Below are 26568 nucleotides of genomic sequence, written 5' to 3'. Positions count from 1 at the left end.
TTCTTAGTTTAGTCTACTGATGGGTTGAAATGACCAGCCTCAGAAAGAAAGAAAGAAAGAAAGAAAGAAAGAAAGAAAGAAAGAAGGAAGGAAGGAAGGAAGGAAGGAAGGAAGGAAGGAAGGAAGGAAAGAAAGAAAGAAAGAAAGAAAGAAAGAAAGAAAGAAAGAAAGAAAGGGAAAGAAAGAAAAGGAACTTTGAATCACATAACATTTATTCCCTGTAGACACAGGCTCATCTTCTAAAGGAGATAATTTAGTGACTCTTGCCTTAATTTTGTTGCCTTCCTATAAATGACTTTCAAAACGTTGGCTCATGGAAAAAGGACACACTTGTATTTTCATCTTTTCTTGACTTATTCCTGGCTACCTAAGTGCCTTCATTTTTTTTTTCTTTCACTTTGGATTACTTCCTGGAATTTGGCTTATCCTGGATATTTTGGTCTGCCCTGAATATTGCCCATGTTAGTGATGAGGTACTGTGGCCACTTAAAGGTGTGTGTAACTACGAGGAAGTTTAAATACACTTTGCCAACTGGAAGGTTAATTGAAAGCCTTCCTGATGGTAACCAAACCATAGATTTTACTCAGCATTTACAACTACTGGTTTTATTTTAAATGAGAAGCCTAGCCTTCTAGTTGACTCATTTTTTTCCCTTTTAGTTGACATCAAAGTTTAAGTGATTGTGAAAGATGTGTTCCTCTTTTACAATTGCAAAACCAAAGCAATCAGCCAAAAAATACTGTAATATTTTGAAAGCAATGTGTAACAATTTTAGAATGAAAGCATAATAAAGCATTTAATTTTTGTTGTTGTAACTGGGCTATTTGGGAAAGCATTATAGTCTATCTTTATATTAAGCTAATAAGAAATATCACATTAAAATGATTTCAAGTATTGAATTTTTTAGAGTGATAATCTAAGCCACACACACTCTGAGGAAACTGCCATTAACTGACCCAAATCCCCAATAACATTACTTCCAGTGCTAATTTTCCTGCTTTGGGGTAGAACACAGACTTGGTGGCTGCTATGGTCAGACTGGAGTAGGGCACAGGCAGGTCTAAGTCAGAGGACACACAGTTAAGGATAACAAATTCAGATCAAATGTACAACAGGGGGACCCCATTAACAACAGTGTGTTACACAGGCAGGTCTTTCCCTGGCAAGGGGAAGTGGATAATGGGAAGGGAAAATGGGTAAGGTGTTTGTCTTAGTTAGAGTTTCCATTGCTTCCATGAAATACCATGACCAAAAGGCAGGTTGGGGAGGAGAAGGTTTATTTGCCTTATACTTCAGCATTGCTATTTGACACTGAAGGAAGTCAGGACAGGAACTCAAACAGGGCAGGATCACCGAGGCAGGAGCTGATGCAGAGGCCATGGAGGAGTGCTGCTTACTGGCTTCCTCCCCGTCTTGCTCAGCCTGCTTTCTTACAGAACCCAGGACTCCAGCCCTGGGATGACACCATCCACCCCGGGCTGCCCTCCCCTCATTGATCAGTAATTAAGAAAATGCCTTACAGCTGGATCTCAAGGGGCATTTCCTTAGCTGAGGCTCCTTCTTCTCTGATGACACTCGCTTGTGTCCAGTTGACACACACACCCAGCCAGCACACTGCTGATAGTAAAAACTGCTGGAGGAAGCTCTTAGGGTCTTCATTGCTCCTGGGAACTCTGGTACCATAGTTATCAGGATGCAGAACCTCGGCTACCCTAGAAATAGAGAATGGGACAGAAGCCTCCTGGGTCTAGATAACGCTGAGGAAATGGTTTAACTCTCCTGGGTCTTGGCTGTGCTGCTTAGCATCCGCATCTTCTTTGGAAGTGACTTCATTTTTTCAATGCAGGCTTTTGGTTTGCTTCCAATACAGATTCCAGAGCTTTGCCCTATTCCTGTCTCCATTCTCTCAGCTCAACTAGAAACAGGCTCCACGTTCCCTATGGTGGGATGCCACGCTCAGCCTTAATTCAGGGGACTTGGTCCTGCCCCAACTTCACGTACCAGACTTTGTTGAATCCCCATGGGAGCCCTTGCCCATTGGGAAAAGTGGATGGGAGGAGGGTGAGGGGAGCGAGAGAAGTTGGAATGTAAAATGAAATTTTAAAAAATAGGGAGAGAAAAAAGTACCAATTTTTATTCCTCAATCAAGGCAACATAAATGAGGCTTTGTTTACTGTGTTCCGTAACTTTTTGCTTTTTTTAAAAATACGACTAAATAAAGGTTCTGGATACCAAAAGAAAGGAAAAAAGAAACAAGCTCCAGTGAATGGACACCAATTTGCCACATTCCCATTGGTTCAAAATTGCATAATGAAAGTGGAAAATTTTTAAATTATATCTGATTAAAAGATTGAAAAATGGTTCAAATATACACTTATCAGTGACTTATATTTTTAACTTAGACCTGAAGTTTGAGTTTTCACTATGTGCTTATCTTCCTTTATAGAAAAATTGATTCTGAAAAGCAGAATCGGGACAGAATTAGGCTGACATTTATGGAAAACTGTCATTGAAGAGACCAATGATTGTTCCATTGATTTCACTTGATACTCCAATTTATAAAATCTTGAACTTTGGAAATACAATAAAATGCTGCCATTCTATTTTAATATACAAAATCCGAGTGCATAGACACCTCCTTTTCTGGAATAGGAATAGATATCACGTGTGAATTTCAAATTAGTTTTTGTATTTTATTTCTAGTTTGAATTCTAAACCTTCCTTCAAGAAAATTGTCTACAGAGAGTATGAGCCATATTTTAAGAAAGAAAAGTCACGATCTAGCATCTCAGGTAAGTCTGAAATACATCTTTTTAAAAAATTATTCTTTGTCCTGGGGTTTGACCCTACAGGCTAACACGTGCTAGGAAAAAAGTCCTACCACTGATCTAGATCCCAGTGCACATTTACATTTTCATTCTGAGACGAGGTCTCACTAAGTCGGTGACCCAAGCTTTGAACTTGCCTCTAGCAAGACTGTGAATTGTGATTTTTCTGTCTCAACTTCCCAAGTATCTGAGATTATAGGTCTGGCCCACCAGGTCCAGTTTGTATTTCTTCTAATTGTAAATATAATTTTTCATGAATAATATTATATTCCTTATAACTTGAAATATCCACACTGTGAACTGGCTAGATAGCTCAGTGGCTAAAAGGATTTGCTGCCAAGCCTGAAGAGTCAAGTTCAAGCCAGAACTCACATGGTAGGAGGAGAGAACTATCTCCCAGACTGTCCTCTTATCTCTACACAGGCACCATGGCATGTGCACGCGTACACACACACACACACACACACCAAAATAAGTATGTGTAAAAATAGTTAAGGATCTACTTAGTTACCTTCTGTTAATATGCATGACATTTCTATCAGACTCTAGCTATAAAATATGTATATCCAGATGCAATGACAAGATGGGGCTCTTTGTTCATATTATTGAGAATTTCAGAGACAGGAAAATTTAAACCAAACAGGAGTTCTTCTGAGCTTGGGGCCCTGTGGAATTGAACAGGTCACACACCCACACAGCCAGTCATGCTTTTAACCTTGGTCAAGAAAAGTCAAACAAAGCGTTTCAGTGTTTGAATTTGTATTTATTCATCTGACAACCCACAGCTGAGCACCTTCTGTGGGCTTGACGTTGAATTAGGCTCTATGAATACAAGAGTTAGACAAAGTGAACTCAGACTCTCCTGGGGTTTGTGATCTGTTTGTCTAGGCACAGAAGCACGCCAGCAGAACGCGTTTGCCATTGTTCCTGTCCAGCTTCCTATACTCATTCAAAGGAACTGCGTATGCTTGACCCTTTGCGTTTAGCTTTCCCAGTAGCTATGGCATTTGAAGAAAACCTCTCTTCTATTTTTCTCCGATGCTTCATTAATCAAAGATGAATTTGTCAAGGGCTCTGAGATCTTCATGACAGACACCTATTTTACAGGAATTACAGAGGCTATCCAGGGAGGACAACATCCAGTCGGGCCCCTTGTCATCAAGTCTCCCATTCCTCCCCCACCCTGGTGATGATCAGCCATCTTTCCCAGGCTCACCTTCTGCCTCTTCTGTCTACCCACACCCATCCTCATCCCCTGCTCTTCCCTGCCTCATCTGGTCTCCTTTATCCTTCAATTCTTCCTCGATTCGGGTCTTTCCCTCAGGAAAAAAAAAATCAACAACAAAGTCATTTTCTGGTAAATCATATCTAGAAAAAGGGAAATATCTCTCCTTAGCCCTCCCTGCCATTTTCTTGTCTCTCTATTCCTTCCTCTCAGTTTTCCACATGAGACGCCAGTGTCATTCTCTACAATCTCCCGTCTTCATCCTTCCCCTGAGCTGCTCCAGCGTGACTATCCCTGACTCCCTCGACTGCTGTCTCTGAGACGGCAGCAACATCATTTCTCTCTGGTTCTGTCACCATTTCTAGGCTGCTCGACACTTTCCCTTTCTGGACCTCTTTCTTTATCTTGTTTCCCTCCTGAAACTTCCCCTGGTTTTCCTCTCAGTTCCTTTTCCATCTCTTCTCTGAGGCTCCAAACCTCAGTCACGACCATGGCTTTGAAAGACACCCACCCCACCGGGAAGCCACATCCTTTAAGACATTCCATGGGTTTTTATCCTCTCCCAGCATTAGGAATTCTCTTCTGTGTGTTCCCAGCACCGTGGACCAAGGCTTACCTCTCTGAGATGCTGTGAGGACCAGACTGGTTAATGAATACAAAGTACTTACAATAATGCTCACACGTGACAAGCACTTAATACAAGCTAGCTACATTGTTGTTCTTGCTGTTGTTGTAGCTATGAATTATGCCTCCATTAGAGCATGCCTATTATAGTACTGTGGATCTATCGACACAACTATGTTTTTGTTCATTTTCTATCCTTTATGCATTACAAGTTTTATATTTAATTGCCTTTAGATAAGTACATTAAGTATTCCTTCCTTTTAATGATCCCAACTTAAGAATACCATATTTGAGGGTCTGGGGATGTAAAAGAGGAGCCTGATTTCATACAGTCAGCAATTAGAGATGACCGATGGAAGAATATTCAAGAATAGTGACAAGGAAGAGCGATGCTGAAGGGTCTCCAGTCTAGCGGTGAGAAGAGAGAGGAAGAAGGGGGAACTGGAAAGCCAAACAGTGGGGGTGAAGGGTGTGTAAAGATGCATTTTAGAACAGCAACGAAAAACAGAGCTTATGAAGGTTCAGAGCAGTGGTTCTCAACCTGTGGGTTGTGATCCTTCGGGGAGGGGTTAAATACCTCTCTCTCAGGGTCACCTAAGCCCTTTGAAAAACACAGATATTTATTTACATTACAGTCAAAACAGTAGCACAATGACAGTTACGGAAGAGCAATGAAAATAATTTTATGGTCACCACAACATGAGGAACTGTATTAAAGGGATGCAGCGTTAGGAAGGTTGAGAACCACTGGACTAGTGAGACTCAGTCAGGTCAGGGAGCCGTGTGAAAGCTTTGTCTTGAGGGAAGCAGAGAGTCGCGAAGCTAAGTTAAGTAGGAGAAAGACAGACCCAGGTTTGCCCTTTAGTACTGGTTTCACTATTGGTCTATGACTGTGAAAAAAAGCACAATGCCACACATGTATACAAATGCCACAATGAACTTCATTGCTTCCTATGCTAACTAAAAATTAATTAGAAAAAAAAAGATCATTCTGTTCAAGTCTGGAAGATGGATTAGAGACTAGCCAGAGAAAGTAGTAATGGGACTTTAGTGCCAATCCAGGAAACAAGACAGCGGGGAGGCTGGGGTGGAGAAAATTAAATGAATTCCAAAGATACTTAGGTGCTAAAATCAACTAAACAGGTGGCTAATTGGATGGAAAGAAGAGAAGAGGGTTGTAATTGACTTCAAGGTTTCTGGGTTGAATAATAGAGAAGATAACATGCCTGCCGCCTTTCAATAAGAGAGAAAATTTAAGATAAGAAGGAGTCTCGTTTGCAAGGATAATGAGGCAGACTGGGACACCCAGGTGTCTGTAGAATTTCTTCCTAGTGTTATCCCAGGAGAAAGTGGGCATGGAGTTCTCTTTTAGGCGGGAGAACTGAGGTAGATGGATACAGATACTCAGGAGATGAAATAACCACATTATAAATGAAACTCTGAAGGAATGCAAGATCACACAAGGAAAATGGAACTAGAAGGTGCGACCAAGCTCAAAGGAGCAACAGAAGCCAAGAGATAAGTCAAGAAAGCAATAGTCATGGAAAAGCTTGGGAAAAGCTTCCTAGAGAGGACAGAGGAGAGCCGAGAGCATGCTTCCCTGGAAGCAGAATCAAACGGCACGGAGGGCAATGGATACCAATAGACAGAGCGATAAAACGGCTATCGTGGTGGGGGAGAACTGATGGGGGTGGGGGAGGCTTGGGGGGTGGATGGTGGGTGAAGGACAGGAAACACAAGGAAAGTATGGCTCTTCCTGAGATGCACCTCCCAGTGGGAAGGAGGCAGGGCCATTCTGGAGATAAATGTGAGGTTCAAGGATGTTTGGGAGTGGCACAGAAATCTAATATTTATTAATTCAGTAGAAAAGTTACTTGTAGAAGAATTGATGGACCTAGACACAGAAGAAACAGGAAGTGCTGGTGTTAGAAGCTACAGCCAGCTCAGTCTTGCGTAGAAAGGCTACCCCCTCACTGTGAGTCCTGCAGTGGGGCATTGAAGGTCACCTATAAACTTACTTTTGTGTTTGTGGGCAGGAAACTGGAGGCTCGCTTGTCTTCTCTTGCTGAGTCCAGTTTCATAATCCAGTGCAGAGCCTACCGTGTTCAATAGACTCATAAGAGCTTTTTAATTTGTAAGTACATAAACGGGAACATGTTCACTAGGCTAAGATGAGAAGACAATTGTCCAGAGCTAAATGTTCTGTGGCTTTGGTCAGGTTCCCCAGATTTGATGTCATTGCTAAGCCATGCATTGTGCTGAAGGCACAGAAACAGATAGCACCATGGGCAGACTGAAGACTTCTGAGCCGATAGAAGGAGGCACCAATTGTTTTTCAAAAGGGAGACCACTGTGACAGGCATCGTTACAGATGAAGGAAGGCCTTTTGTAGTGAGTTCCTGACTCAGCCTTGTAAGTCAGAAGTAGACCTTGAGAGTCGATGAGAACAGCCCGGATCATGTTTAAGTCCTTTGACCTTCAACTTTTCTGTCAGTGTCTGTGTATCATAGAACATATTTAATGTGGGGGAGCTGGGAAACTGTAGCATCCATTTTTATGTAGCCCCTTTTTAAACTCCCAATTCTGCCTAACTCTGAACCCCTCCCCTGCATGGTAGAAACGCTATTGTGGTCATCATTCTGTCCCAAGAATGCAGACCTGGAGAAAGAAAAACCTCTGATCTGACTCAGATCTGGATTTGAAGGCTAGTTAGCGCTGCCCAGATCTAGCCCTGTGTTATTTGTACCTTTGCCGTGTTTCCTTTCCCAAACACTTGGTGGGTGTGGTTCCAGCCAAGCCATGAACAAGTCCTGATTCTTCACCTCTGCAACATTAGAAGCCCAGACTGGTTTACTAAATTGAAACCAGGGGCTAGACATTTGGGTTATAGGCTGAAGGGGCATTCCTGGTGAGGTTGATGGACACCTAGACAGCTGGAGAGGTCGGGTGCACTTTCAGGAACCCATCTTGGGTTTCAAAAAAAAGAGTCTCCACGTTTTTCTATAAAATCCTTGTCCCCAAATGAGCTTTAATTGCTAACTGCAGACTGTCTTGTATGGTGTCATTCTTTGTTCACCAGAGAGCAGTGGATCTGATTAGTTCATCATCTACTGCAGTCTTTCCAATTCCCTAACTGCACTAGATTGCTACATGCCATGCAGTCTTCTCCAAGCCCCAAGGTACATCACTCCTTCCCCAGCCTTCCTTCTCTCCCATCAAACCATCAGCAGGAAAGGGCTTAGACACTGTGGCTGAGAGAGGAGGAGATTCTCAGCCTGCGGCATGGGCTAAGGTATTTGAGTCAGTTATGAAAACATTCTGTGGCTGTACCTTAAATTGAAAGAAGCAGGAAGGGAGTTTGAATAAACACCCCAAACTGTCAGAATGTCCATTGAAGTAAGAGATCTTACTGAGTCAAATAACCTAGGGAAGTTTTCCTTGGCAGCTGGCATTCGTAGCCATGTGATACCAACAAACAAACAACCGTGCAAGAGAAACATGACAACAGAATACAGTGCCCACTGTGGCCATACTGTCGCTAAGTACTGGACGGCTTGCAGCCTGGGCGCACTGTGCTTCCTTAATAAATCAGGATGAATGGTAGTGTTCAGAAGACAGGGTCAGCCAATGAGGCAGATGGAGTCAGAAACCAGAAAGAAGAACCCATCTGAACTGGTCTAGGAAGGTTAGGGTCCTAACTATTCCAAAGAAAGAATTAGGAAAAGATTTCTCTTGGGAACTCCAAGATTCTAGACTCAGCAATGGCAGGGAGTCACTGACTGACCTTGAGCAAGCCAAGCTCCACTCTCCTACACTTCCTACACACACACACACACACACACACACACACTCCCAGGCTTGTTAATCATCTTTAAAATGAGGTCTGAGGAATATGGCCTCCATGATCCTGTCCAGAGCTGTAGTGAGGAGTTGCGGGCAGGCCTGCTTTTTATCCTGCCCGGCTCCCGCATGGCTAGCTTAGTCCCAGAAATAATAACACATAAGTTGTATTTATTTAAATACTGCCTGGCCCATTATCTCTAGAGAATTAGTTATTGGCTAACTCTCATATCTTGATTAACCCATTTCTAATAATCTGTATCATACCACGAGGTGTGGCTTACCGGGAAAGATTTAGCATGTCTGACCTGGTGGTTGGCTCCATGGCATCTGCCTCATAGGCCTCTTTCCAGCATTCTATTCTGTTTACTCCGCCTACCTAATTTTCTGTCCTATCAAGGGGCCAAGGCAGTCTCTTTATTGACCAATGAAAATAACACAATAGATAGATAACCCTCCTCTATCATTTCCCCTTTTTCTGTTTAAATAAAAAAGAAAGGCTTTTATTTTAACATAGTAAAATTACATATAACAAAACAGTTATCAAGCAAGAATTATAGTCATAATATTTATAACTAAATCTTTATCATAATAATGGAAAACTATAACTATGATTATCCATTTTTTAATTCCATCAAAGATTTCAGAAGGATATGTTACCTAAGTAAACAAGAAGTAAGCAACTTCCAAAATTTTAGAAATGACAGAGACATCTCGCTGCCTGGACAGTCACCCAAAGTTCCATTGTATCGTTGGGGCACCCATCTTTGGCCTTCAGGTCCATAATATCCAGAGACATTTCCATGAAGCAGGAAATTTTAAAGGCAATTTAGTCATTATCTGCTGTGTCCTGTAGAATGTCTCGCAGACTCTTTTATGAATCAGGAATCCCGAAAGATCATCTCATCTTTAGGCAAGTTTAGCAGTCCTCTCTCTGCGGGTTCTCTGTGTCCAGTTTATATAACAGTCCAGGCAAGAGCAGTTTCTTGCCCAAATGGCTAACCAACTCCATAAGGAGCCTCTTCGATGCCCATCTTCCTCTTGAAGTAGATTAGTGTTGCCAGGAGCAGACGTGTCTCATTGTCATGAAAAGTTCTAAGTTATTAAAACATTAAATGTCATGTTTTGTAGTCTTTGAAAGATGTGAATGTCTATCTGAAATATATCTATGCATTTCTAGAAAATCAGACTAACATTATTTCAAGCTTGACTATTATCGATGATTATCCATTAACAACCTATATTTTTAATTATATATTGCATTTTTAAATGAACTACATAATCAAAATCAGAAATATATATATATATATATATAACAAAATTGACCTTAAAATCCATACCAATGCAAATTATTCATATCTATATTACAGAGCAAAGAGAAAAACAAACAAAAAAGCTCCTGGCATAAAAAACAACATAAATTCCAAGTTGGGTGCATCAACAAAAGGAACAGGACAAGAGTGGCCAGAAAGATAGGAGCAAAGAAGGCAGGAACTAGGTGACAGTGGCCAGAAAGATAGGAGCAAAGAAGGCAGGACTAGGACAAGAAGGAATAGGAAGACGGGAACACAGCAGGGGAGGCAGGACCTCTGCTGAGCTGTGACAAATCACCACACAGTTAGTGCCTTGGAAAAGCATGAGTCAGCCAGATGTCCTGGAACACATCTATAATTCCAGCACCAGGAGGCCAGGACAATAAGATCATGAGTACAGCAAGGCCAGCTTAGGCTACATGGCAAGACCCCACCTCAAAACATGAATTAATTCTTTCCTTCTTCTGTTTTTACAATTCTAGATGTGGGGAACCAATGGAGGGTTCACTAGGTGAAAACAGAGGAGTTGGCAGAGTTCTGTCCCTCCGAGAAAAAAGACTCTTTCTTCTTCCATTAATTAGAGCTGCCCGGGTTTATCGAACTAGCATAGTGGCATCTTCTCGTTTCCCCCTCAGGTTTTCTTGTAACCCTTTAATGACTACCCTTGGGACTACATAAGACCTCTCTGGTAACCCAGGAAAATCTCTGATTGCCACACCTAGCCACTAATTTAATCTCAGATGTGCAGTTTCTTTTGCCACACAAGGCAGCACACTTCAGAATCTTAGGCATTGCAACATGGAAGGGAAGGGGCATTGCCCTGCCCACCACACACACCACACAGAACCATCGCGTGGTATCTTCCATTTCACAGCATGCTGCTCTTGTCTATCCAGCTCCCAAGTGGAACCTTCTGGCACTATATCACCTTGCTGACCTATAACCCCTACCCCATAGCCAATCCATTCTATAACTCCAAGGTTTCATATTTAGCATATGTAACTGACATTTTCTTTGCTGAAGACCTTTCTCCATTATGCCCTTAATTTTACCAGTGTCTCTTCCAGACCCTTCTCTCGGCCTCTACTCCGGTTCCTCTCCAGATTATTCTCAATAATCAGAGAGCATTTAAAATCGAAATCTGGGCCAAAGAGGGAAAGAGAGGGAGGGAGGGAGGGAGGGAGGGAGGGAGGGAGGGAGAGAGAGAGAGAGAGAGAGAGAGAGAGAGAGAGAGAGAGAGAGAGAATGTAAATGGAAAGTAACAAACAAAAATTAAAGAACCAAAAACATCTTAGAAGTCTGGGTCGTATTGTATCTTGATGAAAAACCTCAACAACCTCTGACTGTTATCAGATGAAAACCAAAATTCCAAATGTCCTCCCCGGCCCTGACGACCTGTCCAGGATGATGCCTTCAGCGTTACTTTTGACGTCTTGCTCTCCTCCCTAAGAGAAGGTACTCTCTTCCCTGCTTCGGTGGCCATCAAGGGCTCTCCAAGCAGGTTGAGTCTTCCGGCCTCTTTTGTACATGCTGATCCCACTTGCCCATCCCTGGGTTTCCCTGCCTTGGCACCTCATTGAAAGGCTCACTTCCTTAGGAAAGTGTTTGCCAAGCCTGATGCTCTCCTGCTTAACAAGCCTGGAATAGACTTTATACAGCACAGACTGGTATAGTGTGTGCTTTCCCATTAGCTGGAGCTGCCTGTGTTTCTTCATGCATTTCTCCCTTCTTCCATCTTCACAGGCAGCAGAGTGGTATTGTCTCTGATGTTATTACTGTTTATAATTAAGTATTTGTGTGATTATTTGTTAGATGTTTCTCTTAGTATGTTGTGAGTTCTAAAAAGTCAGAGAGTGTCTACTTCTCACCCATGTGTCCCACAGCCATGTGTCCCCACCGCCATGTGTCCCACAGTCATGTGTCCACACAGTCATGTGTCCACACAGCCATGTGTCCACACAGCCATGTGTCCCCACAGCCATGTCCTTACAGCCGTGTGTCCCCACAGTCTGAGGCCTGAGATGGAAGAGCAGTCAGTATCTGATGTACGGAAGAACTCTAAGTGTGAAGTGCTGTGTAAAGAGGTGGCTTAAAACAGAGTCAGACAGATTTAAGTTGAAATCATAGTTTGGCCTTTGTTAGTTTTATGATTTGGGGAATGGTCCTTAATACTCTGAGGCTCACTTTCCTGGTATGTAATATGAAGACCTAATCACTACCTTAAAATTTTACTATGAAGGTTAATAAAAGGCTTACAGTACTTGGCTATGTTGAAGGGACAGTAAATGAAAGTCCCCTCTTAAATCTCACACTGCAAATGTAACCAGCAGTAGTACATGGATGCTGGCTGAACTTCATGACCACACTGTCACTTCTTCCTCCTTCTACATCTAAGACTCCCAGTGGGCAGAAAGAAATCCTGTGAGACTGTGGCTGGCCTGGACATGACAGCAGCCGTTGCTGCCGCTTGACTGAAGTATAGTTAGAGTTGACGGGTGCCGCAGTCATTTGTGAGCACATGTTAAAACACAGAGTCACAAGCTCCGCTTCCAGAGCTGAGGCCAAGGTGGTAACTGGGACTCTTTCTTTTGGTAAGACACCAGGTTAGTCTGAAATGGAGTCTTCCAAGTCTACACTTCAGGAAATTCTAGCATATGAGTCTCCAGAAGGCTGACTCTTATATCAGCTTCCTGCTAAGGAACCAGATGGAGCTGGCCCTGCAGCCTCTCTGCACCCATAATATCTTGTCCATCTAGAGAATGTCTATATTCAAACTACTTTGTGATCCCCTGGGGGTCAATGGCTATGTCTTACTCATCCATGTGGATCAAAACTCCACACTGAACCTGGCAATAGCAAGTAAGGCCTTGGTCTTGATGTATGTGTCCTTAGCCTGATTCCTGCCTCTTTTCTGTCATGGTAACTGACGGCATTATTTAGCCAGTGACTCAGATCGTAAAACCTTGGGATCTTTCCTGACTCCTCACATATGCTACATCCCATCTGTTAGAACCTTGTTGTCTTAACTTCCACATGTGTCCAGCAAATCACCTCTGCACTGCTTCACGCGCTGGCTCAATCTACCGTTCTCTACTCCCTTCACAGCAGCCCCCTTCTTCAGACATAGCTCTCTTGTCTTTTACATGTTTTTATCCTAATGAGTATGAATTTTTAAAACATGTCGAGCCATGTCTATACTATACAAAGTTCAAATGATTTGCTAGTCCGTGTAGGAGAAACCCAAATCCCTCCATGGCCCATGGATCCTCCCACCCCCACCGCGCTCACATCTCACTTTGCCCTTGATATTGTAGAATTGTTGTTGGGAGGAGTGATGCAAGGGCTTTCCTTCCATGCACGAAGGTCCTTGTGATCAAGGTCTCGGGGCTTTGGAGATTCTTGAACTTGTGTGAGTACCAGAGAACGGTGTGATGTGCTCCTTGGTTGCACTCAGATCTGCAGGAGAGTGGAGACTAACTCATATAAGAAAAGACAGCACAGGAGAGCGGGTAGGGTCTGGTGCAAACTGTCTCTCAAGTCTTTGGAGTTGCTTTGGGTTAAGGCCAAGGATTTGCCGTTCGTTGTTATTTAAAGAGCCAGGCTAGAGCTGATGGGATGACGAAGATGCAAAGATCAGGCGATGGTTTAAGTCAAGTTCAAGAGAAGCGAGTCAACTTCAGGACTAGAAGGGGCACCTTGGGGCCTTTCTACATGCTCCTCTTGCTTAGCAGCTGGGTCTTTGATAATCCTGAATACAAAAATTTCACACTCATCTTCCCATAGGACTTCTTGGACCTACTCTGTATGCTGAGGTTGGAGACACCATGAAAGTTCACTTCCGAAACAAAGCCGACAAGCCCGTAAGCATCCATCCTCAAGGGATCAAATACAGTAAATTTTCAGAAGGTGAGACGCGTGTGTGATCCCTCTGACAAGAGAAAGGGTCGATCGCTTTAATATCATTGCTAGATACTTTTACACCGTGCACTCTTAGAGAAAGACTGTAATTATAAAAATTGATCCTGCTTTCGGTTTCAGAGATGAAAAAGAATGGCTTAGAGCTACCTAAATACCAGAATTTTGTAAAGTTCTTGCTCCTAATAAGGTGGGTGGGAAAATCATCTCATCTCTCTGAATCCCATATGTTCACCTTAAAATGGTAGTGACAGAACTGTTTAGGATGGTTTTAATCAGAGATAAGCCCATATGTCTACAGTAAGTGTAATCAAGAATTAGCATCACACAGACAAATGCAGGGCAAACGTATTCTACTTGAACTTCATGGCTACTTATGCTTCCTTCCCCTAATTCTATGAGTTTTAATGGGCACAAACAAACCCCATGATAATTAAGGTGAGCAAATATTTTTTAAAACCATCTACTAAATACATTCAGCTTTGCAGGCAACGAGATTTATACTGCCTTGAAAAGAGGACATTTTGATTGAGGAACCGATCCATCAGATTTGCTTATGGGCGTGTCTGTGGAGAACTGTCTTGACTGCTAATTGATAAGGGAGGTCCCAGCCCACTGTGGATGGTGCTATCCCTGGGCAGTGAGCCTGAGTTATATAAAAAAGGTGGCTGAGCAAGCCAGGGATGCAAACCCATGAGCAGAGTTCTTCGATGGTCTCTGCTTCAGTTACTGCCGTGAGTTCCTGCCTTGGCTTCCCTCCACAGCAGACTGTCATCTGTAATCCAGGTCAACCCTTTTCTTTCCAAGTTGCCTTGGTCAGTGTTTTATCACAGCGATAGAAACGGGAATTGGAATAGTTGGAAAGTTCCTGGACAAGACATTGTGCAAAGGAGTCTCTTCTATGTTATCTGAATTCATACAGTGATTAGCCCGCTTCTGAGGTTTCTCAACCAGAGTTCAGCAGTGCAGGGCAGGAGAGGGGAGCTGTAGCATGGTCAAACCGTCCCTTCCAAGCATCACAATGAGGGAGAAAGTGAGAGCTGTGGACTCTGGCCCTCAGCTCAGTTGTTTGCGGAGGGAATGGACCTTGCGACATGGTTCTTCTCCCTCTAATGTTTATTTGCCCCTTTATAACTCAGTCAGCAAGCATTTGTGAAACAAAATGACTGGGCACGCCCCCAGCACATCTGCTTGTAGCTTCTTAGCATTGCGTGTGAGTGCCTATATTTCCATAAAGTCAAAAACAGTAAATTCAGCTAAATAGGAAAAATAAAAAGCTTCCCTGGGAAACAAGATGCGAACTTAGTATATACTTTCCTTCATGTAGAGACAAGTCTCCTGCCCATTGTACCATGCCCTTCTGGATTAAAATGCGGTATCTCCCCATATCTACGTCTAGCACTCACCCTCACCTACTGCCTACCTCTGTGGCTGAACCTAGTTTAGTGGGGGCAAAGCAGATACATGGTGAGCCAGCAATGTGAGAGTCCAAATTCTTTATCTCAGAAGTAAACATTCAACGGATGGGCAGTGTGAGACAGAGACAATAAGGGTAGGTTTGAGGAGCCGTCATGGTAGGTAGGTTGAAGATGAATTCCCCTGTGGGACAGAAAACACAAACTTGTTCCTGGAAATGTGTACAATTCCTTTCTAGTGGCATTGAATTTTTTAAAGCTTTGTATCAGGTCTGGGAAGACAGCTCAGCAGGTAAGAGTGCTTACTGAACAAACACGGCCACCTGAGTTCAAATTTTGGGAACTCCCATAAAAAACAAGGCATGACCAGGTGCATCTATAACATTCAGTGCTTGGGAATAGGGGATATAGGCGGGAGTTCGCTAGGGCTTGATGGTTACCAGCTGAATTTCATGTTCACAAAGAAACTCTGTCTCAAGGGACTAAGGGCAAGAATGAGTAGGTCATCAGAAGTCCTCTGACTTACACACACACACACACACACACACACACACACACCCCACTGTAAAAACCCCAAAAACCTAAAAAAAAAACCCTAACACTAAAGTAAATTTAATTGAAATGAAATCTAATTTCAAAAAAGTCTTTAAGTAGCGTACATTGCAGTATTGGTAAAGTTTGAGTGATTATTTTAAGGAATTCTGTTTCATGATAAGTCTTAATATTGTTATTATTTTTTTCTTCTCTCTCTATGTCTCTTCCTCTCCTTCCCTCCCTTCTTCTCTCTTTCTCTTTGTCTCCCCTGCCGCCATGTGTGTGTGTGTGTGTGTGTGTGTGTGTGTGTGTGTGTGTGTGATGGGGATCGGACCCTGCACCTCACACATTCTGTGAAAGCACTGTTACCACAAAGTTGCATTCCCAGACCCTTGGTAGTATTCTTTCATGGGATTTATATTCTTGTATTTACCTGGGGAGTTGCATTGTACTGTACCACAAAATTAATTTTAGTTTTATATAAAATGCTTAAAGTATATTTAATGTTATAACTCCATTACATTTAACCATCTTCTAGTAGGCTGGAGCCCTAAATCTTTTTTTTTATTGATTTTATTGAGCTCTACATTTTTCTCTGCTCCTCTCCCTTCCTCTCCCCTCCCCCTCTCCCAAGGTTCCCCATGCTCCCAATTTACTCAGGAGGTCTTGTCTTTTTCTACTTCCCATGTAGATTAGATCTATGTATGTCTCTCTTAGAGTCCTCATTGTTATATAGGTTCTCTGGGATTGTGATTTGTGGGCTAGTTTTCTTTGCTTTATATCCAAAAACCACTTACGAGTGAGTACATATTATATTTGTCTTTCTTGGTCTGGGTTACCTCATTCAATAAGATGTTTTCTAGATCCATCCATTTGCCTGCAAATTTCAAAATGTCTTTTTTTTTTTTTTTTTTTTTTTTTTGCTGTGTAAATGTACCACATTTTCCTTATTCATTCTTCGGTCGAGGGACATTTATGTTGTTTCCAGGTTCTGGCTATGACAAACAATACTGCTATGAACATAGTTAAGCACATGTCCTTGTGGTACAATTGAACATCCTTTGGATATATACCCAAAAGCGGTATTTCTGGGTCTTGGGGAAGGTTGTTTTCTAATTTTCTAAGAAATCACCACACTGACATCCAAAGGGGCTGTACCAGCTTGCACTTCCACCAGCAATGCAGGAGAGTCCCCTTCTCCCACATCCTCTCCAGCATAAGTTGTCATCAGTGTTTTTGATCTTGGCTATTCTTACAGGTGTAAGATGAAATCTCAGAGTTGTTTTGATTTACATTTCTCTGATGTAGAGCCTTAAATATTTAAAAAATCCAATAATTTTGTATTTTGTATCTAAGTGCTGCAAAATTTTGCATATGAAAACTTAGTCTTTAAGAAGTTTCCATAACATTTCAATTCTTGACACAAGTTTATTTATTTCTACCAAGTATGAAACAAATTGTAACGATAAATAAAAAAACTCATAAATCACAAAAATCTGTATTGTTCAATTTTTTTAAAAACCCTCATATGCCTATGCAGTAGAAACAAGTTCATTATACAACACCAACAATAATTTTCCCATTGTCTAAATTACAACTTCTAAAGGAATATCTGGACCTTTGCATGCACAGAGGCATTCACTGTGTTTAATAAATGGGGAAGAAAGAACTCACCAAGGAGAAGTAACAAGGGAGATTAAATGAATGAGTGCCCTAAAGGGCAACCAGAGTCTCTTTATAGAGGCTCTTTCCCAAAGCTTCCATGCACCATTTCACGTTTTAAAACATACTGGGGGCCTCATTGAAAATAATTAGTACCTCATGGCAAAAGAAAGCACATTATAAAGTTGACCGAGAACCGAGCAGAAAATGAACAGAGTCGAGTGAATGTAAAATGAAGGAGAACTCTTGTGTAAGGGGTTCTACCACAGGATGAACAAGGTCTTCTAAGCCCTATCACGATTCATCCTGTCCATTTCTTCTTTTCAGTTTAGAGTTTAACTTCATTTTGATTACCAAGTCAAAGTCAGGTTGACCAAAACAACAACAAAAACAAAATAAAACAAATAAGTCACATTTCACGAATGCTTCCTCTAAATACCTGTTTCGGCTTTGTTCTGTATTTCTGTATTGTGTAGGTCATAAAATGAGAAATATGACATTTCTGTTTTGTTCTAAAAGTAAAATAATCTGCTATGAAAAGATAAGAGAACAGACAAAAGTGCCCTCTGATCACTCTAGTAGTGATCCCGTGTGCACTTACAGACCACATCCCACGTGCAAATCTACTGCTCACTCTTATTTCCCGATGTCCAAATCTCACCTCTTCAACTTAATTCAAATTACCATTCAAGTATGCAAAATGCTGCTTTACATTAAAATGTGAAATGAAGTTCTCCTTGTGGACATCTCTTTGTGTTGCCATGGCAACATTTTCAGTATCTCTGTGCGTGTCATAGCATCCTGTTTTGTACAGGTTTTAAAACCCACTGAACATTAAATTTGAGTGTGAGCCTTTAAATTTTCACAAATAAATTTGATGACACAAGGAAAATCAGTTGCACACCTCGAAGGTAGCTCTTACATAGGTTCTTCTCCAAGACAGACAGCATGTTCTGATTGTGGCCCCTCATTAAGTAGCCATGGGAAATAAACAGAGGTCAAAACCAGCACAACTACTGCACTATCATGTCCTTACCCTGGTCTCCTTCGCATCTGCACCGAGCACAGCCTGGGATGCTTGAGGTGGTGGTGGAAGCCATTGTTACCATTATTGGGCTAAACTGAAGGAATGATGACTTATTAGAAATAGGGACACTGTGCTATCTTCCTTTTGCTCAGAAATGTGTTAATTTTGTGGGCAATCTTAAGCAGTTACATTATCTTATTACTGACTTTCTTCACCTTAAGACAGATATGTTACTGATACAGATTCCCATGTTTGTGTTCTTCACACTTCATGTGTTAAAACATCTGATCCTCGACGAGAACATATCAAGAGTGGGGCCTTGGGAGGGATTTAAGTCATGGAGTCACAACCCTCATGGTGGGGTCTGTGTCCTTTCAAAGGAACCACAAGTGGAGCTCTCCCACCCTGTGTGTGCCCCATGTGACTGTGACAGAGAGCCGTCTGCACCAGGGAGGGGCACGTGAGAGCACCACCACACTGAAATCCACACACAGCCTCTATCATAAAGAACGACTGTGCTTAGCTGCCACCCAGTCTAGAGCACTGTGTCATAGCAACTTAAAGCCACCTCAATCTGAGTTTTCTCAGCTATGCTAGAACACAAGAGCACTAAGATATATCTCATCTGAACATAGTATTAGATCTGTAATGTCAGCACTCGAGATGCTGAGATGGAAGGTTTGTGATTGACAGGATAGCTTGCGATACGGAGTGTGTGTGTGTGTGTGTGTGTGTGTGTGTGTGTTTTCTAGACTTCACAACCCATCAAAAAATACAACCTCTAAAAGATGAATTATTTTATCTTAATTTAAGGTAAAGGCTTTATAGGGGCATTAAGAGCTCCTCCCAAATTATCAGGGGTAGAACCCAAAAGATACCTCATGTCAACATCAGCCTCTACATGCACATGCACAGAGGTATATGTGCACCTGAACACACATACAATCATACACATACACCTACATATTACATACACATATATAAAAATCAGTCAAATAAATTTAAAAGGAACATCACCACCATATGTAGCACAGAGTCAGAGAAGGGGTGATCTGTGTTAAAGCTGACATCTAAAAGCTGAGCAGACATTTTATTTGTCAACCTCTTACCCTGCCAAGAAGACCACATTCTCTCTTTTGGAGGGCCTGTAAAGGTAACAGGAAGATGCTACATCCCACTATAGGAATCCCTTGTGGGGTCTCAGCTGCTAAGACCATGGAAGCTTCAAGTCAGGAAACAACCTATAGGCTGTGGAGGAGATCACTTAGGAGGGCCAGCATGCAAGCCTCATGTAGGGCAACTCAGGAACCGCAGGCTGACCACTTGTTGCACAAAGCCTGACCAGGGAGGGTGGCCTCCTTATCAGTCCAGCTTTGCCACAGAGCTGGCAGAGATAAAGATCCCTGCTTGTCCTTTGAGACACTTCCTCATAAACTCTTCTACTAAGAGCTCATGCTATTAAAATATCTGGGGTAACTCTAACCAAGCAAGCGGAAGACTTGTATGACAAGAACTTTAACTCTTTGAAGAAAGAAATTGAAGAAGACACCAGAAAGTGGAAAGATCTCCCGTGCTCTTGGGCAGGAAGAATTAACGTAGTAAAAATGGCAATCTTACCAAAAGCAATCTACAGATTCAAGGCAATGCCCATCAAAATGTCAGCAAAATTCTTCACAGACCTCGAAAGAACAGTACTCAACTTAATATGAATAAGCAAAAACCCAAGATAGTCAAAACAATCCTGTACTATAAAAGAACTTCTGGAGGCATCACAATCCCTGACTTCAAACTCTACTACAGAGCTACAGTACGGAAAACAGCCTGGTATTGACATAAAAACAGACAGGATGACCAAGGGAACCAAATAGAAGGCCCGGATATTAATCCACATACCTTCAAACACCTGATTTTTGACAAAGAAGCAAAAAATATAAAACGGAAAAAAGGAAGCATATTTAGCAAATGGTGCTGACATAACTGGTTATCAACATGTAGAAGAATGAAAATAGATTTATATCTATCACCATGCACAAAACTCAAGTCCACATGGATCAAAGACCTCAACATAAAGCCAGCCACACTGAACCTTATAGAAAAGAAAGTAGGAAGTACACGTGAATGCATTGACACTGGAGGCCACTTCCTAAAAATAACCCCAGCAGCACAGACACTGAGAGAAACAGTTAATAAATGGGACCTCCTGAAACTGGAAAGCTTTTGTAAAGCAAAGGATATGGTCAACAAGACAAAACGACAGTCTGCAGAATGGAAAAAGATCTTCACTAATCCCACATTAGACAGAGGTCTGATCTCCAAAATATACAAAGAACTCAAAAAATTAGTTATCAAAAGAACAAATAACCCAATAAAAAATGGAGTACAGACTTAAACAAAGAACTCTCAACAGAGGAATCTAAAATGGCTGAAAGACACTTAAGGAAATGCTCAACATCCTTAGTCATCAGAGAAATGCAAATCAAAACAACTCTGAGATTCCATCTTACACCTGTAAGAATGGCCAAGATCAAAAATACTGATGACAACTTATGCTGGAGAGGTTGTAGGGTAAAGGAAACGCTTCTGCATTGCTGGTGGGAGTGCAAGCTGGTACAATCCCTTTGGATGTCAGTGTGATGATTTCTCAGAAAATTAGGAAACAACCTTCCTCAAGACCCAGTAATACCACTTTTAGGTATATATCCAAAGGATGCTCAATAGTGACACAAGGACATGTGCTTAACTATGTTCATAGCAGCTTTGTTTGTCATAGCCAGAACCTGGAAATAACCTAAATGCCCCTCGACCGAAGAATGGATAAGGAAAATGTGGTACATTTACACAATGGAGTACAACACAGAAAAAAAAAATCTTGAAATTTGCAGACAAATGGATGGAATTAGAAAACATATATTGAGAGAAGTAACCCAAACCCAGAAAGACAATTATCACATGTACTCACTCATAAGTGGTTTTTAAACATAAAGCAGAAAAAAAAGCCTACAAATCACAATCCCAGAGAAACTAGGCTACAATGAGGACACTAAGAGAGACATACATGGATCTAATCTACATGGGAAGTAGAAAAAGACACGATCTCCTGAGTAAATTGGGAGCATGGGGGCTTAGGGAGAGAGTTGATGGGGAGGGGAGAGGCAGGGAGGAGAGCAGAGAAAAATGTAGAGCTCAATAAAAATCAATAATAAAGATAATAGCCAATATTTAGGCATTTGGTAATTTTTTTTAAAAAAAAAGCTGTTTAAATGTAAAAATATAAAAAAGACTGAGGATAAACAAAACTTTGGTGAGCTGTGGTACATTATCAAGTGACGTCATATGTTCTGCTGGGTCCCAGAAGTGGTGAGGACAGAAAAAGAGCTTCAAGGAAAGAATAGCTTCAAACTTTTCAGATGTGGTGTAGACTCCAGACCTGCAGATGAAGAAGGCCTGACAAGAACCCACCCTGCTCCCCAAATCACAGGTTACTGCATAACCTGACGCAAAGGTTCTATTGCTGAAGATACAGCTAACTTATACTCCTGAACACAAAGCAACTGAGCTGATCCTACTACCTAGAATTTGTGATTCTGGAAGGTACTCTGCACACTATTAGAGGAGAAATAATGATTAATTTCATTCATCTACAAGCTGTGCAGCCTGCAACAGAGACCTGATCTACCTACAAGATATACTATGTAATGGGGCACAAGAGTTACCAGAACCTGAGCCTCGATGGGCCATAGTAGTAGGGGAAAACCAACCACTAATATTCTGCTAAAGGAACACAGCAAGAGCATGAGCCCTGATGGCACACTGCTACACCCGTAGTTCAGTGCCTTGCTCAGCCATCATCAGAGAAGCTTGCAGTAGATGAGAATTAAAACAGAGACCCACAACTAGATAATGTGCAGAGAGTGACAGACTTTGGAGTACTCGGTCTTAAATGGCATGTCTTTACCCTGCTCCTTTCCTCAAGGCTCAGGTATTTATGTGAATGGAGAGGGGGGAAGATTGTAAGAGCCTGAGGTAGTGGATGACTCCAAGGAAACAGTGTCTTCCAGATGTAAAAAGTTACACATATGAACTCATATGAGACCGTGACAGCACACACAAGACCTGCCCAGGTTCAAAGCAGACAAAATCCCAGCACTGAGAAGTGGACATGAGGTCCCACCCTTCACTAAGAAGCTATTTGTAATTGGTACCTACTGGGGAAGGGAAAATTAATTTTTTCCAATAGAGTGACACTGGGTATATCAACCATACTCCACGACAGGCTCATATCCAGGAGTAGTGAGCCAACATAAAATGGACTCTATGTTTTAAGATGAGTTTTTTGTTGTTGTTGTTGTATTGGTGTGTGTGTGTGTGTGTGTGTGTATGTGTGTATGTGTGTGTGTAAGTGTTCCCACATGCTCTTTTGTTTTTATATTTTTGTCTTATTGACTTTTTATTAGTCAGTTTTTCTACTTTGATTTTTCATTTTGTTTTTTTTTAACTGTTTTTCAGAGAAAGAGAGAGAGAGAGAGAGCACAAAGTTGGGTGGTAGGGAGGTGGGGAGGATCTACATGGAGGTTAGGGAAGGAAAGAATGTTTTTAAAATATAGTGTGAAAATATATTTAATAAAAAGAAACAAAAAGGACTGATGAAGCCGAGAAGCAAGAACAGAAAGAAAACTACACCAGAGCATATCATGACCAAAAGCCAATGATAAATCAAAAGTATTGAAAATAGTCAGAAAAGCAAACACCATGTACAGGGCAAGGCAACTTAAGAGATGGTAGCAGGCTTCTTGCTCTGTGATCAGCGCAAGTCATGTGACAGTGAGGGGTAGCCATAAAATAGTGTACTGGGAGATACTTGAGCTATAGGACATGAGGAAATCAAGCTGGCACTAACCAGAAGCTCCTTCTATATTGGCTAGCTTTCATAGTGCTGAAAGATTCTATGCACACAACTGGGGGAAGAAAGTAATCGTCAGTCTAAGCTATGAACACTGGATCTATAATAACAGCCTATGAGGCATTGTCTTAACTGATGATTCATATGAGAGGGCCAAGCCCATCGTGGGTGGGGCCATCCCTGGGCAGGTGGTCCTGGATGCTATAAGAAAGAAAACAGGCTGAGCAAGCCATGGAGAGCAAGACAGCAAGCAGCACCCCTCCATGGTTTCTGCCTAAGACCCTGCCTCCAGGTTCCCATCCTGACTTCCCTCAGCACTGGAGTGTGACCTGGGAGGTACAAGCTGAAACAAACCTCTTTCCTTCTCGATTTTCTTATGGTATGTTTTATAACATCAATAGAAACCCTAATAAGACACTGATCAAACACAAAAGGATAAACAATGTATCACCTTGTTTATGCGACATGTTATGAAAACAAAGCTTTCATGAAAGTCAGCAAGTGAACAGTTAATTGGGCCTGGGTAGGAGAAAGCATGGGTAACAGGTAGCATGTGAATGCTTTGAGCAAAGGAACCATCCTCTGCGTTCACTGGGACTGGCTGTCAGATTCGACGCATTGGTTAAAACTCACCCAGTATTATCCTTGGTGAACTTTATCACATGTCAATCAATGGAAATGACAAGAGGGAGGCAGAGGAGAACAGAGATGGAGAAAGAAAGGAGAGTAAGGCTGAAATCAAGCATTTGTCTTTTCAAAAGCGTAACCACTTCAGGAAAAACAGTTCCCACTGGCTCTTGGCCCAATCATATCACACACTTCAGGCTCAGTTCCCTGTACTATGATGGGCTCGACTTCTACCAAACAAAGGAAACTCTATCCCAAAGAGAAATCCCAAAGGTGAAAAACTTGGCTTAATTGAACGAGGAATGCCTCTGGCAAAGAGGAAATCAGTCCCTCTTGATTGCCTACGACCCTGACCTCTCCCCTTCCTGCTCTCACTTGCTTCATCTCCACCATGTCTCAACCCTCCAAACAACTTTTCATCTAGGTTCTTCTTCAAAAGCGGAAGACTAATTTCTACATCACCCTTCTGCTGCCAGAGAGAGCATCCAGCAAGCATAGATTGTCCATGGGCTTTTGCACAATGAAGTGAGGTATATTCTTCACTTCTAGGACAGACTGGTTTCATATGCCCAAGACTGCATACAGGAGCTAGATGCGACCATGGTTGGGAGAGGAATTGGAATGGCCCAATGGCAAGGAGCAACTAAGAGACTAAAAAACAAAACAAAACAACAGGGCTGAGTACCATTGCAGTGGAAAAGAACATATGTGCTCAGTGCTAAACAAAACAATATGTAAACAGCATACATGTCTCATGCTAACACTAAGTTAGCATGACTCGTGAAGGACTCTGAAGAAAGCATCCTGATTAGTAAGGTGGCTTACTAATAAAATGTGATTTGAGTCTCTGATTACATATAAACAGTTGTTCTAATACCCTGCTAAGTAGCAAGTACTCTTCAGGTCATCATGGTATTGTGTACAGGTGGGGATAGGGGAGCGTGACTTTTTCTGTTTATGGAAGTTGCCATGAAAGTAGGTAATTTGCAGAGAGCTCATCTTGGGTTCCCCACACTGGAGAGCGATGGGAAAATCCAGGTGACTTTGTGGCTGTCACTTCTCCAGGGGCCTCTTACGCTGACCACACATTCCCAGCCGAGAGGATGGATGATGCCGTGGCTCCTGGGGACGAGTACACTTACGAGTGGATCATCAGTGAGGACAGTGGGCCCACACCCGATGACCCGCCTTGCCTCACCCACATCTACTACTCCTACGAAAACCTGACCCAGGATTTCAACTCGGGGCTGATTGGACCTCTACTTATCTGTAAGAAAGGTAAAAGCAGTAACACCAGATTCAACCACAGCGGAGACCCTGGGGTGCCTGGGAGATTGTACTGGGGTGAGGCTTGGAGAACCTTGGAACCATCTTGTAGGTGATGCAGGAGAAGGCAGTGGAGACCACATCATGAATGTGGAAAAATGGCACCTGGTACCAACTTTTCCTGTTTCTTCTAAAACCTCCCTTCATCTTAGTCATGGCAATTTCATTCAAGTCTATTCTGACATTGTGTCTGCATGTTGGCCTGACCAGTCATCTTTACTTCAAAGTCAAGTCTATTTATTTTAAAGTGTGTAACACCCTACTCACTGAGAGAGTTCCAGGAAAGGACACTGGCTGGTACAACTGAGGTAGCTGAGGTTTCTTTTGGTGATTTGGTTTATAAGAGTGTATACTCCAACTCTCCTTCTTTGTTGTTATTTGGTTGAGGATGGGCTGGTTGGTTGGTTGGTTGGTTGGCTGATTGATCTTTTATTTCTTTTTAGTAGACAGGGCCTTGAACTCATAACGATATTTCTCCCTTAGGCTCCCATGTGGTAGGATTGCAGGTGTGAACCACCCTTCCCAGCTCAGTTTGCTTTCTTATAAACAAGCTGAACACTTTAGGTGTTGGCCACAGACTCCGTGAGTGTCAACTTTTGCTGACCCATGTAGATCTGTGTCTTTGAGACCTGGGATTTGAGGACCTTAAGGAATGGGCAGTCTACAGTCTAATGCTAGAGACAGTTTTCCATCAGTTTCAGTGTGCTTTTATAATACTCAAGTGAAACGAAGGAAGCGATGACCCAAGGAAGGTTGTTGGAGTTCAGAAAAACATGAACAGTAAAACATGTTAATAAACTCCAGCAGACACATACTAAATATTGACAGAGCAGCCCTTTCCCAGAACTTTCCCAGGACTGACCAGTTTAAACACGATTGCCTGGCACGTACCATCAGTGATATATGGGAAGGCACGAAAGCAAGGCAGAGGCCACATCCAGGTTCAGGTACACCAAGGATAGCACTTGGTATATTCTTTCATCAGACCGGGTTCTGAAGTTATGACCTGACACCCAGCAAGAATGACCGTGTCATATAAACCGAATGTAAATGTTTAACAGGAGTCACAGAATATGTCCAAGAACAATGCAGGGAACAAATGCACCTGAGATAAAGGCCCTCTGCCTTTCTTCCCGGAGCTTCGCTCAGTTCCCCATGGCGCTGTTCACCATGGGTCATTCTTGCGACCACCGTGTTCTGACAGTGAGGCATTCCATTAGCTAGGTTCTTAGAATTACCTTGGCTTTCTCTTCTCCTTCTCTTACTCTGAGTGACTTCAGCCCACCTTTCATTGAAACCATCATAGAGTCACAACAAACTGTACCAGGGGA

At 42.2% G+C, this 26568-nt stretch overlaps 1 protein-coding gene across 1 annotated transcript in view; it reads left to right on the top strand.

Moving 5' to 3' along the window:
- The window catches only part of F5 (coagulation factor V), a 79200-nt gene that overhangs the window by 775 nt on the left and 51857 nt on the right, over positions 1-26568 (top strand). The window contains exons 2-4 of the mRNA XM_087906337.1: positions 2705-2793; positions 13615-13737; positions 24977-25189. Of these exons, the coding sequence (XP_087762463.1) occupies positions 2705-2793; positions 13615-13737; positions 24977-25189 (425 nt within the window). The remainder of the gene's footprint in view (positions 1-2704; positions 2794-13614; positions 13738-24976; positions 25190-26568) is intronic.

Source organism: Myodes glareolus, chromosome 5 (assembly GCF_982192425.1).
Source record: "Myodes glareolus chromosome 5, mMyoGla1.1, whole genome shotgun sequence".
Classification (NCBI taxonomy): Eukaryota; Metazoa; Chordata; class Mammalia; order Rodentia; family Cricetidae; genus Myodes; species Myodes glareolus.
The sequence above is the reverse complement of the archived record's forward strand: the minus strand, read 5'-3'. Positions and strand labels throughout refer to the sequence as shown.